The sequence below is a fragment of the Gorilla gorilla genome, chromosome 5 (assembly GCF_029281585.2).
Source record: "Gorilla gorilla gorilla isolate KB3781 chromosome 5, NHGRI_mGorGor1-v2.1_pri, whole genome shotgun sequence".
NCBI classification, from domain to species: domain Eukaryota; kingdom Metazoa; phylum Chordata; class Mammalia; order Primates; family Hominidae; genus Gorilla; species Gorilla gorilla.
In genome coordinates this window covers 60,778,296-60,794,405 of record NC_073229.2, presented here as the reverse complement: position 1 = coordinate 60,794,405, position 16,110 = coordinate 60,778,296, and the positions used below count along the sequence as shown (strand labels likewise).

Below are 16,110 nucleotides of genomic sequence, written 5' to 3'. Positions count from 1 at the left end.
TATGCTAAGTTAAATAATGATAGTACAAGGCCGGGCACGGTGGCTCACACCTGTAATCCCAGCACTTTGGGAGGCCAAGGCAGGTGGATTGCCTGACCTCAGGAGTTTGAGACCAGCCTGGACAACACAGTGAAACCCTGTCTCTACTAAAATACAAAAAATTAGCCAGGCGTGGTGGTGGGTGCCTGTAGTCCCAGCTACTTGGGAGGCTGAGGCAAGAGAATTGCTTGAACCCAGGAGGCGGACGTTGCAGTGAGCTGAGCTCACGCCACTGCACTCCAGCTCCAGCCTGGGCGACAGAACGAGACTCCATCTTCAAAAAGTAAATACACAGGCCGGGCGCGGTGGCTCACGCCTGTAATCCCAACACTTTGGGAGGCCGAGGCGGGCAGATCACGAGGTCAGGAGATCGAGACCATCCACCCCGTCTCTACTAAAAATACAAAAAATTAGTCGGGCATGGTGGTGGGTGCCTGTAGTCCCAGCTACTCGGGAGGCTGAGGCAGGAGAATGGCATGAACCCGGGAGGCGGAGCTTGCAGTGAGCCGAGATCGCACCACTGCACTCCAGCCTGGGAGACAGCGAGACGCCGTCTCAAAAAATAAATACATACATACATACATACATAAAAAAAATACAGTACAAAACTAGATACACAAAATGAGCTCGCTCACATTAAAACACATGCACAGAACCAAAAACGAGGTTCAGAAAAGGTAAGAACAAGCCCAAGTCCACCACTGTGTTAATGACTATCTCCTGTAGTAGAATTAGATTACTTCTGCATTTCTAAATTTTCTACAAGCTGACACTGCTTTTTTTCTGCCTTACTTCCATTGTGTAGTATGATACTGCTTTTATAATGGGAGAAATGCAGCTAATTTTTAAAATTATCTTTTTATTTTTATTTTATTTATTTATTTATTTTTGAGATGGAGTCTCACTCTGTCATCCAGGCTGGAGTGCAGTGGCAGAATGTTGGCTCACTGCAACCTGCGCCACCCAGGTTCAAGTGATTCTCCTGCCTCAGCCTCCCGAGTAGCTGGGATTACAGGCACCCGCCACCATGCCAGCTACTTTTTGTATTTTTTGTAGAGATGGGGTTTCTCCACGTTGGCCAGGCTGGTCTTGAACTCCTGACCTAAATTAATCCACCTGCCTCGGCCTCCCAAAGTGTTGGGATTACAGGTGTGAGCTACCGTGCCCAGCCTAAAAGCTATCCCTTTTTAAAGGTATAGCTCCCAGACACAGGTGTTACAGCCCCATGAAGTCCATTTTCAGAAGTCTAAATACAGGTATTTGCAGGGCTGTCTGCCCACAGGTACTCCTGGACTGTCCAGGCAGCCCCCTGTTGGGAGAGGAAAGAAGCTAAACCACAGGACAGCCCTTGCCCCCAACCAGAGACTAGAATAGGACTAGGCAGAGGCCATGTCCAGCTGGGTACCCTCACCACAGGGAAAGGGAAAGGTGACCTCTTGGCCTCATACCTGCCATCTCCCGCTCCTCTCCAGCTCCCATCCCAAACTCTTACTCCTTACCATAATAATAGAAGAACTTGAAATCCTCTGGGATGGGGGAGGGGAGGAAGACAGAAATGTTATTAATTGCATCCTCTGAATTTTTTATAAAAACAATGCTGTGGACTTGTCACCTATCTAGGGATAAGAGAACAGGAGAGGAGCACCGGGTCCAGCCTGTGGGTCCCGTGTATTAGACATGGCAAGGCATCTGGAGGTCTGAGGTCTCCCTTTCTACATATGGCAGATGAGTTGCACCTTGGGGTGGGGGAAGTGGTAGTAAGAGAAAAGCAGGTTGGGGGCCAGCACTTGGTGTGTATCCAGGCACTCCTCTGCCTCGGGCCTCCATTTCCCTGCCTTAAGAACAACTAGGCCAGGCACGGTGGCTCACACCTGTAATCCCAACACTTTGAGAGGCAGAGGCGGGCGGATCACAAGGTCAGGAGTTTGAGAGCAGCCTGGCCAACATGGTGAAACCCTGTCTCTACTAAAGATACAAAAAATTAGCTGGGCATGGTGGCACGTGCCTGTAATCTCAGCTACTCGGGAGGCTGGGGCAGGAGAATCTCTTGAACTCGGGAGGCAGAGGTTGCAGTGAGCTGAGATCATGCCATTGCACCCCAGCCTGGGTGACGGGGCGAGACTCCGATCAAAAAAAAAAAAAAAGAACAACCAAACCCTCATCTGTGGAGCTTGGTGCTCAATAACACCTTGGGCCAGACTGCCTGCCTGGGTTCAATCCTGGCTCGCCACTTATTAGCTGAGTAATATCCAGAAAGTCTGCGCCTCAGTTTTCTCATCTACAAAATGGGATGACAACCATACCTACCTTATAGCACTATCGTAAGGATAGAGATGAACAGTTCCTCGCACTAAAGAAGCATTTTTTTTTTTTTTTTGAGACAGAGTCTGGCTCTGTCACCCAGCTGGAGTGCAGTGGCGCGCAATCTCGGCTCACTGCAACCTCCACCTCCCGCGTTCAAGCAATTCTCCTGCCTCAGCCTCCAGAGTAGCTGAGATTACAGGTGCGCGCCACCATGCCCGGCTAATTTTTTGTCATATTTTTAGTAGAGACGGAATTTCACCATGTTAGCCAGGCTGATATCAATCTCCTGACCTCATGATCCGCCCACCTCGGCCTCCCAAAGTGCTGGGATTACAGGTGTGAGCCACCGTGCCCAGTCCTAAAGAAGCATTTTATAAGAGGTACCTTCTACTACCACCACTACTATTACTATTATTTCCCATATCCAGGTTTTAGGAATGCAGCCTAGAATCTCCTTCCTATGCTAGCACAACTCAAATGTTCCGTTGAGTCCATTATCCTCATTTAAAAATGGGGGACCCTGGCCGGGCACAGTGGCTCATGCCTGCAATCCCAGCACTTTGGGAGGCCGAGGCAGGTGGATCACCTGAGGTTGGGAGTTCAAGACCAGCCTGACCAACATGGAGAAACCCCAACTCAACTAAAAATACAAAGTTAGCCGGGGGAGGTGGCGCATGCCTATAATCCCAGCTACTCGGGAGGCTGAGGCAGGAGAATTGCTTGATCTTGGCAATGAGCCGAGATCATGCCATTGCACTCCACCCTAGGTAACAAGAGTGAAACTCTGTCTCAAAAAAGAAAAAGAAAAGGAAGAAAATCGGGAACCTAGGAAATCACTGCATCTTCCAAGACTCAGTTTAAGTCTCACCTTCTTCCAAAAAGTCTTCTCAGATCTTTCCAGTCCTTGGGTGTCACCCCCTCTTTTTGATACCACTTGTCTCTTCCCTTGGCGCTGTGACTGCTCACCCCCTAGTGACACCTCTTAGTCTCTTCATGTGTCATTCCCCTAACTAGATGGCAAGTCCTTTGAAAGCCAGGACCCTGTTTGTACTCCTCTGGGTGCCCCCAGCACTAACACCTAATAGGAATTGAATGAAGGTTTGGTTGGTTGGTTGACCAGGAGCCAAGGCTCTCAGGTCCTGCCCAGGCTCCTCCCCACAGACTCTTCCTCTCCTGCCCCAACTCAGGAATCCTCAGAACAGGGGGCTATACAGCATTAGGAGCAGAGTCTGAAGGAGAAACATCAGTGATACTAGGGTGAGGGGCTCAGTGCCAACCTGACAACAAGACTCCATCCTTCCAGGTAAGATGCAGACACCCTGTACTTCCACAAACCTCACACTGAGGAGGCAGCCAGAGAGAGGCATTCTTCCCAGAAAGGGAAAAGGAAGGCCTCAATGTTTTCTGCTAACAAGAAGGTAGCCAGGCACAGTGGCTCATGCCTGTAATCCTAGCACTTTTGGAGGCCAAGGCGGGTGGATCACTTGAGTTCAGGAGTTCAAGACCAGTCTGACCAACATGGTGAAACCCTCACTGCAAAAAAACAATTAGCTGGGTGTGGTGGTGCACGCCTATAGCCCCAGCTACTCAGGAGGCTGAGACGGGAGAATTGCTTGAACCCAGGAGGCAGAGGATGCAGTGAGCCAAAATCACACTACTGCACTGCAGCTTGGGATTCAGAGCAAGATTCTATCTCAAAAAAAAAAAAAAAAAAAAAAAAAGGTGGCCAGACGCAGTGGCTCACGCCTGTAATCCCAGCACTTTGGCAGGCCAAGGTGGCTAGATCAGGAGGTCAGGAGTTCGAGACCAGCCTGGCCAACATGGTGAAACCCCGTCTCTACTAAAAATACAAAAATTAGCTGGGCATGGTGGCGGGCGCCTGTAATCCCAGCTATTCAGGAGGCTGAGGCAGGAGAATCGCTTGAACCTGGGAGGCGGAGGTTGCAGTGAGCCGAGATCACGCCACTGCACTCTAGCATGGGCGACAGAGCAAGACTCCATCTCAAAAAAAAAGAGGTGGCAGGACTAGATCAGTGGTTTCCCAACGATTATTCTGGTAAGGTTTAGAGAGAACAGGGGGTCTTATGCTCCACCAATGGCCAGGCATGGTGGCTTATGCCTGCAATCCCAGCTCTCTGGGAGGCCGAGGCGGGCAGATCACCTGAGGTCAGGAGACCAGCCTGGCCAACATGGCAAAACCCTATCTCTACTAAAAATACAAAAAATTAGCCAGGCGTGATGGTGGGGGCCTATAATCCCAGCTACTCAGGAGGCTGAGGTGGGAGAATCACTTGAACCTGGGAGACAGAGGTTGCAGTGAGCCGAAATCGTGCCACTGCAGTCCAGCCTGGGCAACAGAACAAGACTCCATCTCAGAAAAAAACAAAACAAAACAAATAAAACAAAACCCACCCAATGAGCTGATATCTAAGGTCTTTTCTACACTAGCATTGTGTTATTGAAGGCTGGAGTGGCTGGAGAGCAGCTGAATGGGCTTAGTCTGCCCTGCCCCCTACCCCACTGAGCTGCCCTGGTTTATAAGGACCATTGGCTCCCAAGATCCAGACACAAGAAGCATCTGAGAGACAGCTGTTCCTGCCAGCGAAGCCCCTGGCTGCCAAGCCCCAATGAGGTATCCGCTGTCTGTTCACCCTTCACTAGGAAACATGCATGTCAGAGGGAGGTGGGGGATATGTCAACTACTCATGGGCATTCAACCATTTCTCCTAAAAGCCCCAGCCACTAACTTGTCCATTCACCTGGGTTGGGGGTAGAAGGCAAGTGAGTCCCCTGAGAAGCTTCTGCAGCCATCAAAGCAGGGGTGGACACTGACCAAAGGCAACTTGGCCAATCTGTCCTCTACTCGCTACTTTGTCCTGCCCAGTTTCACTTCTGGGACTCTATTTATTTATTTATTTTGAGACAGGGTCTCACTCTGCCACCCAGGCTGAAGTGCAGTGGTGCAATCTCAGCTCACTGCAACCTCCGCCTCCCAGGCTCAAACGATTCGCCTGCCTGAGCCTCCTGAGTAGCTGGGATTACAGGCGTACACCACTAGGCCTGGCTAATTTTTGTATTTTCAGCAGAGACGGGGTTTCACCATGTTGGCCAGGCTGGTCTCGAACTCCTGACCTCAAGTGATCTGCCTGCCTCAGCCTCCCAAAGTGCTGGGATTACAGGCGTGAGCCACCACGCCTAGCCTACTTTTTTGTAGTTTTTGTAGAGACAGGGTTTCATCATGTTGCCCAGGCTGGTCTCAAACTCTGGAGCTCAAGCAATCCACCCGCCTCAGCCTCCCAAAGTGCTGGGATTACAGGTGTGAGCCACCATACCTGGCCCTCACTTCTGGGACTCCATAGAGGCCATCTCTTCTGCCTGAAGTACTACTACTTTCACTTCCAAACTCTCAACAGGATCCATACTCCAAGAAGCCTTCCTAGATTCAGGCCTCCAGCAATCAAGTGGCACTGTGAATTTCCACACGACACTCATACTCAGAAAATTCCAACTAAACGTGCCTACTCTGAACCTATCCTGGTCCAGCCTATTCCGAACACGGCCATCATTAATAATTAAACCCACGCTGGGCACAGTGGCTCATGCCTGTAATCCCAGAACTTTGGGAGGCCGAGGCGGGCAGATCACAAGATCAGGAGTTTGAGACCAGCCTGACCAACATGGTGAAACCCTGTCTTTACTAAAAATACAAAAATTAGCTGGGCGTGGTGGCACGCACCTGTATTCCCAGCTACTCAAGAGGCTGGGGCAGGAACATTGCTTGAACCCGGGAGGCAGAGGTTGCAGTGAGCCAATATCACACCACTGCACTCCAGCCCGGGTGACAGAGTGAGACTCCGTCTCAAAAAAAAAAAAAAAAAAAAAAAAAAAATATATATATATATATATATATAAAAAACCCAAATATTCAAATATAAATAAAGAGATAGGGGCCTGACACGGCGGCTCACGTCTGTAACCCCAGCACTTTGGGAGGCCAAGGCAGCAGATCACTTGAGAACAGTTCGAGACCAGCCTGGCCAATATGGCAAAACCCCGTCTCTACTAAAAATACAGAAGTTGGCTGGGCATGGTGGCTCACCCCTATAATCCCAGCAGTTTGGGAGGCTGAGGTGGGCGGATCACCTGAGGTCAGGAGTTGGAGACCAGCCTAGCCAACATGGTGAAACCCTGTCTCTACTAAAAATACAAAATTAGCTTTTAGTACAAAATGTACTTTTAGTACAAAAATTAGCAGGGCATGGTGGCGGGTGCCTGTAATCTCAGCTACTTGGGAGGTTGAGGCAGGAGAATTGCTTGAACCTGGGAGGTAGATATTGCAGTGAGCTGAGATCGCGCCACTGTACTCCAGCCTGGGCAACAAAAGGGAAACTCCATCTCAAAAAATAAAATAAAATAAAAATAAAAATAAAAACGGCCGGGCACAGTGGCCCACGCCTGTAATCCCAGCACTTTGGGAGGCTGAGGTGGGCAGATCACCTGAGGTCAGGAGTTCAAGACAAGCCTGACCAGCATGGAGAAACCCCATCTCTACTAAAAATACAAAATTAGCCAGACATGGTGGTGCATGCCTGTAATACCAGCTACTCAGGAGGCTGAGGGAGGAAAATCACTTCAATCTGGGAGGCGGAGGTTGCAGTGAGCTGAGATCACACCATTGCACTCTAGCCTGGGCAACAACAGCGAAACTCCGTCTCAAAAAATAAATAAATAAAAATAAATAAAATAAATAAAAATACAAAATTTAGCTGGGCGTGGTAGCGGGCGCCTGTAATCCCAGCTACTCAGGAGGCTGAGACACAAAAATCACTTGAACCCGGGAGGCAGAGGTTGCAGTGAGCCAAGACACTCCAGCCTGGGCAACAAAGCAAGAGTCTGTCTCAAAAATAAATACATAAAAAAACAAAGAGATAGCAATATAATTTAAGCACTATAGAAAGTATTTAATGTAAGAGAAAGATGAAACATACAATTACCAGAAAAAATGCAAAGATTAAATATTATATCTCTTTTGCATAATGAATTAACTGGCCTAATAAATGAAGATCATTTTAGTTTAAAATCCCAAAAATCAGAGGCCTTCTCTCCAGTGGTGACATCTAGAGCTCCATCTAGTGTTGCTTAATTCTTTTCTTCCTTCGATTATTAACTAAACATCATGCTAAGCATTAAAAAGTTTATATGCAAATTCTATACCATAAAAAAAGATTAAAAGGTGACTAAGACATGGCCCTTGCCATCAAAGAGCTCACAGTCCACTAGGCAGGACAGACACAAATGCAGCTAACTGAACAAGGAAAATGCAAGAACAGAGAAGGCTGAGCTGTAAACTCTGCTTGGAAGAATTAGGGAAGATATCCCTGAAGAGGTGGCTTTTGATTTGTTTGTTTTTTTTTTTTCTTTTTTGGCTCTTATTTTTTTTTTATTTTTTTTTATTTTTGAGACGGAGTCTCGCTCTGTCACCCAGGCTGGAGTGCAGTAGCGCCATCTCGGCTCACTGCAAGCTCCGCCTCCCGGGTTCAGCCATTCTCCTGCCTCAGCCTCCTGAGTAGCTAGGACTACAGGCGCCCGCCACCATGCCCGGCTTATTTTTTGTATTTTTTAGTAGAGACGGGGTTTCACCATGTTAGCCAGGATGGTCTCAATCTCCTGACCTCGTGATCCACCCCGCCTCGGCCTCCCAAAATGCTGTGATTACAGGTGTGAACCACCGCGCCTGGCCCCTCTTTTTTGGCTCTTAAAAAATAAACATGAGTTTAAATGGCCGGGTGCAGTGGCTCATGCCTATAATCCCAGCCCTTTGGGAGGCCGAGGCGGGCGGATCATGAAGTCAAGTGATCGAGACCATCCTGGCCAACATGGTGAAACCTCGTTTCTACTAAAAAAAAAAAAAAAAAGAATAGAAAAATTCGTTGGGGCCGGGCGCAGTGGCTCACACCTGTAATCCCAGCACTTTGGGAGGCCGAGGCGGGTGGATCACGAGGTCAGGAGATCGAGACCATCCTGGCTAACATGGTGAAACCCCATCTCTACTAAAAATACAAAAAATTAGCCGGGCGTGGTGGAGGGAGCCTGTAGTCCCAGCTACTCGGGAGGCTGAGGCAGGAGAATGGCGTGAACCCAGGAGATGGAACTTGCAGTGAGCCAAGATCGCGCCACTGCACTCCAGCCTGGGCGACAGAGCAAGACTCCATCTCTAAAGAAAAAGGGCAAGGGAAGGACTGTGCCAAACAGCTTTTGAAGACCACAGCCTCACATCCTAGCTCCAACTTTTCCCCATACCCCTGCCATACCAGACGTGGGTACATTTCTACAAAATCATGGATAATTCTTGCTGCCATCTCATACCTGTGAACCCTGAGCAGCGTTTCACCAAACAGCCCAAGGTGAACTCAACACCCTCCTTTCCCAGATTGCTTGTAATAGACCCATTGTCTTAGGCATATTTGTTCGAAAGGCAGTGGATAAATCATAGCATTGGTCTCAGCATACTCCTTAACCTGTTCAGGCTTCATTTTCCCATCTATGAACTGATAACGTTAGACCCTAAGGTCCTTTTCAGCTCTAATGTGAAATTGGTGCATTTGTTCATTCACTCGTTCACTCATTCACTCACTAATACATTCAAATGCTGGGTGCTTCTGCTGTGTCAGGCCCTTCAGGGGTGAATGAGAGTCTCATGGAGCTCTCGTGCTAACATAAGAGACAGCCGATAAAACAATGAATTCACAAGGAATTATTTCATTACAGTTGTGGTTAGGTGCTACCAGCGCTACCAGGTACTGAGTGCCAAAACAGCAACTAACAGGAGCCCTCGCGAGGTCCTGGGGATAGGGGTGGGTGGTCAAAGGCTGTTTTAAGGAAACAACATCCCATCTAAGAACTAAAGAAGTAGGAGTTAGGCAAAAGGTGGGAACTCCCCATTAAATTTTCCTTCCTCTCCCAGGATTTTCAGGACTTAGAAAATCCTGTTTCTTGCTGCTCTAAATGTAAAGTTACCAGCTTCCAACCACCTTCCCTCTGGGTCCCACAATTATAATCATTCCTGAAAGGGAGACTGAGCCCATAGTGTGTCTTCCCAGAAGCATTTACTATGAACCAACTGCACGAGTACACAGAGGTAGGAAAGAAGCAATGCAGAATAACATAGCTCCTTCCCTTGGAGTTCACAGTCTGAGAGGAGAGACACAGATGGGGACAAATCGTCACAGAGCTGAGTGATAAGGATTATTAAGGAGATATTTAGAATACCGCATAAGAGCCGGGCGCAGTGGCTCACGCCTGTAATCCCAGCACTTTGGGAGGCTGAGGCGGGTGGATCACCTGAGGTCAGGAGTTCAAGACCAGCCTGGCCAACATGGTGAAACCCCGTCTCTACTAAAAATAGAAAAAAATTAGCCAAGCATGGTGGCATGCGCCTGTAATCCCAGCTACTCAGGAGGCTGAGGCAGGAGAATTGCTTGAACCCGGGAGGTGGAGGTTGCAGTGAGCCGAGATCGTACCATTGCACTCCAGCCTGGGCAACAAGAGAGAGACTCCATCTCAAAAAAAAAAAAAAAAAAAAAGTAGAATACTGCATAAGTGCAGAGGAAAGAATAATTCCTCTTCTGTGGTCCTCAACTTCCATGCCTATAAAATGGGGAAAACCTACTCAGCTTCTCATTACTTAAATGAGGCCTAAAATGAGGTGTGAAAACTGCTTGTATCTCTTTAGAGGTGACCTATCACCAGAAGTACTGAGAAACATCTAAATGCATAGTTAACCCCAAACATTTGCTCATCAATCTCTTCTCCCAAAAAACCATACGACCTGTCCATAACTAGAGAGCTGTGTTTCCAGTTCTCTTTCATCCCTCTGAACAGTTTAGAGCAGAGGGAGAAAGCAGAGAAAGCACCAAACACCAGTTTCCAGGTAGGATGTGGTGGATGCTCGCTGTATATGTTCACAGGATCTTTCACCATCCAGAGCATCCCACTGTGCACACTCCCAAACTTTCATGGACATACTGTGTACTTCCTTAAGTCTCTCCCTCTTCTGGTGTTCTCTCGGCTTGCTGTTTATTGCTTTATAACCCGAGATTGCTAAGCTGCGCTGAACTCTGCTCAGGACTGTCTTTTAGTCATGCTCCCATTCCATCAGGACCAAGGGCAGTGGGCCCAGCTGGGCCCAACTCAGGGACACCAGCCCCTCCCAATCCCCTGCCCCACCCAGAGCCATGCTGAAGTCACTTGTTACCCCATCAAGTGTCTGTGGACTTTTCCCCTTTTGCCCAGGATCCCAGAACCTCCCGCTTTTTGCCCTAAGAAAAAGGAATTCTCAACATTCCAAGTTGGTAAGCAGAGAAACAACTTTCATAGGAATCTCTGGGGAGTCTGAAGAACTAGAGAATGTATTTGGTGTATACCAACCAAAGGTAAATCCTGCCTGAGGGCAGTCTGGATGGGCTGTCCAGGTCCCTCCCAGGATATGGAAGTCTTCCCTTCTGCCTCACTCCCTGGGATCCCCTACCCAACTAGCCATCATGGAGTTGCGGGTGGCACCTGCACCACATCTAAGGCTACGCCTACGTTCATTACCTCCTCAGTGTTCTCGCCTCCACCATCCTTGCCCGAGCTGCTAGGCTTGGCTGTGCATTTGGCAACCTTGGGGGGCTCCTGAAAGGAAAAGATGAAAGTAAAGTTAGCAGATGCCAGGAGAAGGGAGAGGTCTTATCTGGCTCCCTTAGATCTTTGTTGCAAATATCCTCTGTCCAGTTGAATCAATCAATTAGAATCTACCTTGTGCGGAGCTGGGGTGGGTGGAGGGATCTACGCAGAAGGAGATTCAGCCCCTCCAAAGAGTTTAGAATCTGGTTAGGAAGTCACCCCAAACACACACTAATTCAGCGTGAGAATGCTCCATCTTTCACCTCATCAGGCTGGTGCAGAGGTTGGGCCTGGGAGGGCCTTTGCTCAGGTCAGAACCAGGGTGAGGAGGCTTAAAGAAAAAGCATCAGGGAACAGCTGCTCACTGGCTTCTGACTAAAGTGGTCAAAGGTGTGCCGGAGGCTTTCATGCTGGAGTGCAGGGAGTCACCACTCTCCCCTCACAGCCACCTGGAAAGACTGGGAGGCAATTTTTGGATGTCACAAATAGCGCACAGACAAGAGGGTGCTACTCGGCATTTAATCAGTAAGGCCCAGGAATGCTAACAGGTACAGAACTGTCCCACCCAAAATGCCAAGAGCACCTCAGTTGACAAGCACTAAGACAGGGATGGGGGTAAAACCCTGAACTGTTACAAAGAGTGAGCACTAGTCTGAAGTCTCCTTTGGGAACCTGGCAGCTGGCTCAGAGCCCTGGCCTGCCCAGCATCTCTTCCTATGCTTCGAGCCAAAAAAAGCAACTGCACAGGGACAGGATAGGGAAAATGTGAAAAAGACTTGGGGATTTAGGTCTGACTGCAAGCTCAACACAAATCATCCATGTGCAGCTCATGTGACCTTCCATCTTGTTAAAAGACCTGTGCAGACTGCTTGGCACTGACAGGGCTATCCTGGAGGATCTGGTTCAGTCATGAGCATCAGGCTTGGGAGGGGCCGTGACAAATCCTAGTGTTTCTTAGAGGGAAATGCAACCCATACTGGGAGTGGATTCAAAGGCATGTCCCAAGACCAACAGCTGCAGGAACTGGGATAGTTAACAATGGAAGGGAGGAGTCATGAGGGATGGAGAAGCAAGATGGATCTTAAAACAAATGAAGATACAACTTGGATGCCTTGGATGCAACTTGTCCATATGGACCAGAGGCACGAGAGCAATGGGCTGAAGTTGCAAGCCAGGCTGAAGCTCCCAACAAGGAAGAATTTTATCATGGAGCAATTGCACTAAAACTGGCCACCTAGTGAAGCCGAAAGCTCCCCAACCCCTGAGAACATTCAAGCAGGGGTTTGGTGACCTCCTGTAAGGCATGTTGCAAAAGAAATTCAAGCCTTTAATGAGGACTGGAGGATCTTGGAAATCACTTCCAGCTCTGAGATTGTGCAATTCAATAGCAGCCAAGCCCCTTCAGTGAGAAGTGTTAAATCAAGTTATTGTGACTATGGGGGCAAAAGGATTTCAGGGAGAAGAGAGCTCTGTGTGGGCTGGAGTAGGGGGAAGGCTTCTTGGAGGCGGGGAGGAAGAAAGGTGTGGTGTAGAGCAGCTCCATGCAGTAGGGGGAAGGAGTTCCTTCTTTGGCCTGAGCACGCTCCTGCTGTATACTAACCCAGCTGGCCGCACTGACCCTTATCAGTGGCTGAGAGCATGGGGTGGAGAGAAATAGGCCGGGGGCAGGGTGCAGGCAGGACACAACATTGAGGTGTCTGCACACACCCCAGACATGAACCCCTTGAACAAAGCTGACCCATCTTCATACATCTCCAATCTCTCTATTAGACCATAAGCTGCTTATTCTTTTTTGTACCCCTCCACCCACCCTACAGCACTCAGCATGATGCCTCAGACATATCTTTCAAAGAATGAGCCTAAGAGAGATCCAGCTGCCTTAGTGTGTGGGTGTGAGTGGGCGTGGAGGAACCAGGCCTACCACCCTTGCTCCCTGGCTCCTGCAGAACAGGTGAAGCACACACATTTCAGCCCAGCTCAGCAGTCAAATGCTGTGTAGCACAGAGGTTAAAAGAACATGTTTGGACTCAGCCCTGTGTTTTGGGCCCAACTCTTACTGGCTGTGTAATCATAGGCAAGTTAACTAGCCTCTCTGAGCCTCAGTTTCCTCATCTATTAGATGATGACAATCATAATACCCTCTTCCCTCAGCACAGTGTTAAGGCACATGAAAACCGTAGTGCTGGTCAATGTTATTACTATTATTATGAACAAGAAAAAAATCGGAGGGGGCAGGGGCACCCTACTCAGGAAAATAAAAGAGGTAAGTCCCAGAGGAGAACATGAAGGAAGGGGAGAGATGCGAATCCCTCCAAGAGATTATCTTAGCACCTATCCACTAAGCACGTACTTACCGTGTGAAAAGGAGTTGCCAAACCAAAATGAAACTTAGTTATTATCTCAAAGGGGAAGAAAAGTCTTGTCCACAATTAATTCCCATCCAAGGCCAAACACAAAAGGACCATAAGTGGCCTACTAAGTGTTCTGCAAATCCAGAAAAGAAAGGAGAGTTCACTCCTGACTGAGGGCTCAGAAAGGCTTTAGAGAGGAAGCTGTGAAAGATGGCCAGGAGAGAGGGGACAGGTCATAGATGAGCAATAAAGATCCTCCACCCACAGCCATCCAGACAAACCTCAGTCACACTGGCAACCCCCCTGCCCCTTAGAGCCTGTCAACCATTGAAGAAGGCCAAATGCAACTGAAAATCAAGAGCAGAAAAATCTTATAGGGAGGTGAGAGTTATGCCTGGCTCCATGCACCCCGTTACTTCCAACACCCTTTCCCAACCAAACGTTTACACCCATGGTCCTAGCAAATCTCACTGGCAATTTGTCTTCTTCACAATCTAGTGGGCTATTGCTTTCTGTGGATGGGACAGTATCTAGTCCAACAGACTAAAAATTACAAATGGGTGGGGACCTCACCAGCTTTCCCCAAATTCCATTTCCCTTAGCCCCTGTTGTGGCTGATTTCTGTGTGCATTGTCTACAACTGAGCTACCCAAACCACCTCCGCATGCCCACTCCCCAAGGACAGGGCCTGGGTGGGGCACAAAACCCTGTCAAGCTCACTACTCCCAGGAGGCTCACTATCTAGTACACCATCACCAATCCTGTACTTAGAACCTCAGGCCCTGAAAGGTTAAGGGGACAACTCAGAATCAGAGCTGCCTGGCAAATACAGAACAGCCCCAGGAGAAAAAGTTTGATTGAAAAGGTCAGAGATGGCAGCCCAGTAACCCAGCCAATCAGAGGGCAAATGAAAGCAATATACCTCTTGGGTCATCGAGCAGGTGGCCAGAACACCAGGCCAGAGCCAACCCCCACCAAAAAGGGCCAGCCCCAGGAGAGGAGAAGCTGGAGGAGGCTGGAACTGGTATCCTAGCATCCTATGTGTGAGTCTGTACCTCAAAGGAACCACACCTCTGAGTCAGACCTCAGCAACAGCAGGAAACAGAAGGTAGAAAAAGGCACGGATGAGGAGCAGGGGAAGGTAGATGAGGAAGGTGAAAGAAGGCAACATTAAGAACTGGCCTGTGGGCCAGGCACGGTGGCTCACACCTGTAATCCCAGCACTTTGGGAGGCCGAGGGGGTCAGATCACCTGAGGTCAGGAGTTCAAGACCAGCCTGATCAACATGGAGAAACCCCGTCTCTACTAAAAATACAAAATTAGCCAGATGTGGTGGCGCATGCCTGTAATTCCAGCTACTTGGGAGGCTGAGGCAGGAGAATCGCTTGAAGCTAGAAGGCAGAGGTTGTGGTGAGCCGAGATCGCGCCATTGCACTCCAGCCTGGGCAACAAGAGCAAAATTCCATCTCAAAAAAAAAAAAAAAAGAAAAGAAATGGCCTGTGTCAGGACATCATGACAAAGACATGGGTGTTCAGGGGTGGCTGGCCTGCAGGCTAAGAAGGAACAATAATCTGACAGTGAGGACAAATTCCCAATTTGAAGATGGTGTAGCTTAGGAAAGGCAGAAATCCAGCACTGGTGCAAAAAGAAAAAAAAAGGAAAAATGCAAAGGTTATCCTAGGATTAAGAATAAGGGTGAGGAGCCTACTCAGATTAGGAAAGGTGACTGGTCTAGGATGCACTTGGGTGACAGTTAGGAGGGCTTTGATACAAAAAAGGCCTTTAAGTCAGGAGACCTGATATTGCAGCTGGGCCTCCAGCAGGCTGTGTGACCTTGGACAAGTCCCTTGCCCTGTCGGGGCCTCAGTCTCCTCATCTGTACCATTAGGGATTGCACTGCATGCGCTCAGAGGTCCCTTCCAGCACCAACGTTGTGAGGTTCCATCAACAGAAGGGCTCAGTCCTGCTTACAAGTTTGTGTGTGAAGGAAGAACTAGAGGGAGGGGCCTAGGCCAGATTTGGGTGGAGGAGAGAGAAAGCAGCGCTGTTCTAGGTCAGGGGCTTGGCATGGAAAGAGAAGGGGCCGTAGGGGACTGTGGGGCGGCTGTCCCAGGCGGGTAGGAAGAGGAGAAAAGGGGCTGTTCAGGGCGGGGGGAGGGGGCAATTCTGGAGGAAGGTGCAGTTTCAGATGAGGGGCTGCCTAAACCGATGGGGGATAGGGGCCAGGGGTGATGGGGGGGACAGAAAAAGCAGGACAGTGACCTGGGAATGGGGCAGATCTGGAAGAAGGAGGTTACCCTGGGCCGGGGGTAAGAGAAGGGAAGAAGGGAGGGAGGTGTATGTGGGGGGAGTCTCTCCGGGGCAAGGTGGGGGAGCTGTCCTAGCTGCGGCACAAGCTGGGGGTGCTGCCAGCCGCGGGGGCAGAGGGCTGGCCCCAGGAGTCCTGCAGGGGCCGGACGGGAGGGTCAGTCTGGGGCTGTCCCGGGCCTGGCTCCGGCCCCTCCCAGAGCTCCGCGCAGGCTCCAAGGCGGCGGTGGGGGAAAAAGGGCCACGCTCACCTTCTCCTTTTTCAGTTTATAGGGCATCTCGGCCCGTCCGGACCCGGCCCGTCTCCTGCGGCCCCGCTCCGGCTCCGGCTTTGCTCGGCCGCACTCGGCCCGCTCGGCGTCTCTTCGCCACCGCCTGCGCGCTGCGCCCGGGTCGAGCGGTGCCTGCGCCTCCAATTGGCCCGAACTCCTACAAAACTGCCTG

At 49.6% G+C, this 16,110-nt stretch overlaps 1 protein-coding gene across 1 annotated transcript in view; it reads right to left on the bottom strand.

Annotated features, from left to right (window-relative positions):
• Positions 1–16,110, bottom strand: part of PPP2R5D (protein phosphatase 2 regulatory subunit B'delta) — a 27,302-nt gene extending 11,192 nt beyond the window's left edge. The window contains exons 1-2 of the mRNA XM_004044097.5: positions 15,918–16,110; positions 10,939–11,016 (exon numbers count right to left, since the gene is read on the bottom strand). Coding sequence (XP_004044145.2) covers positions 10,939–11,016; positions 15,918–15,944 — 105 coding nt within the window. The 5' untranslated portion in view covers positions 15,945–16,110. The remainder of the gene's footprint in view (positions 1–10,938; positions 11,017–15,917) is intronic.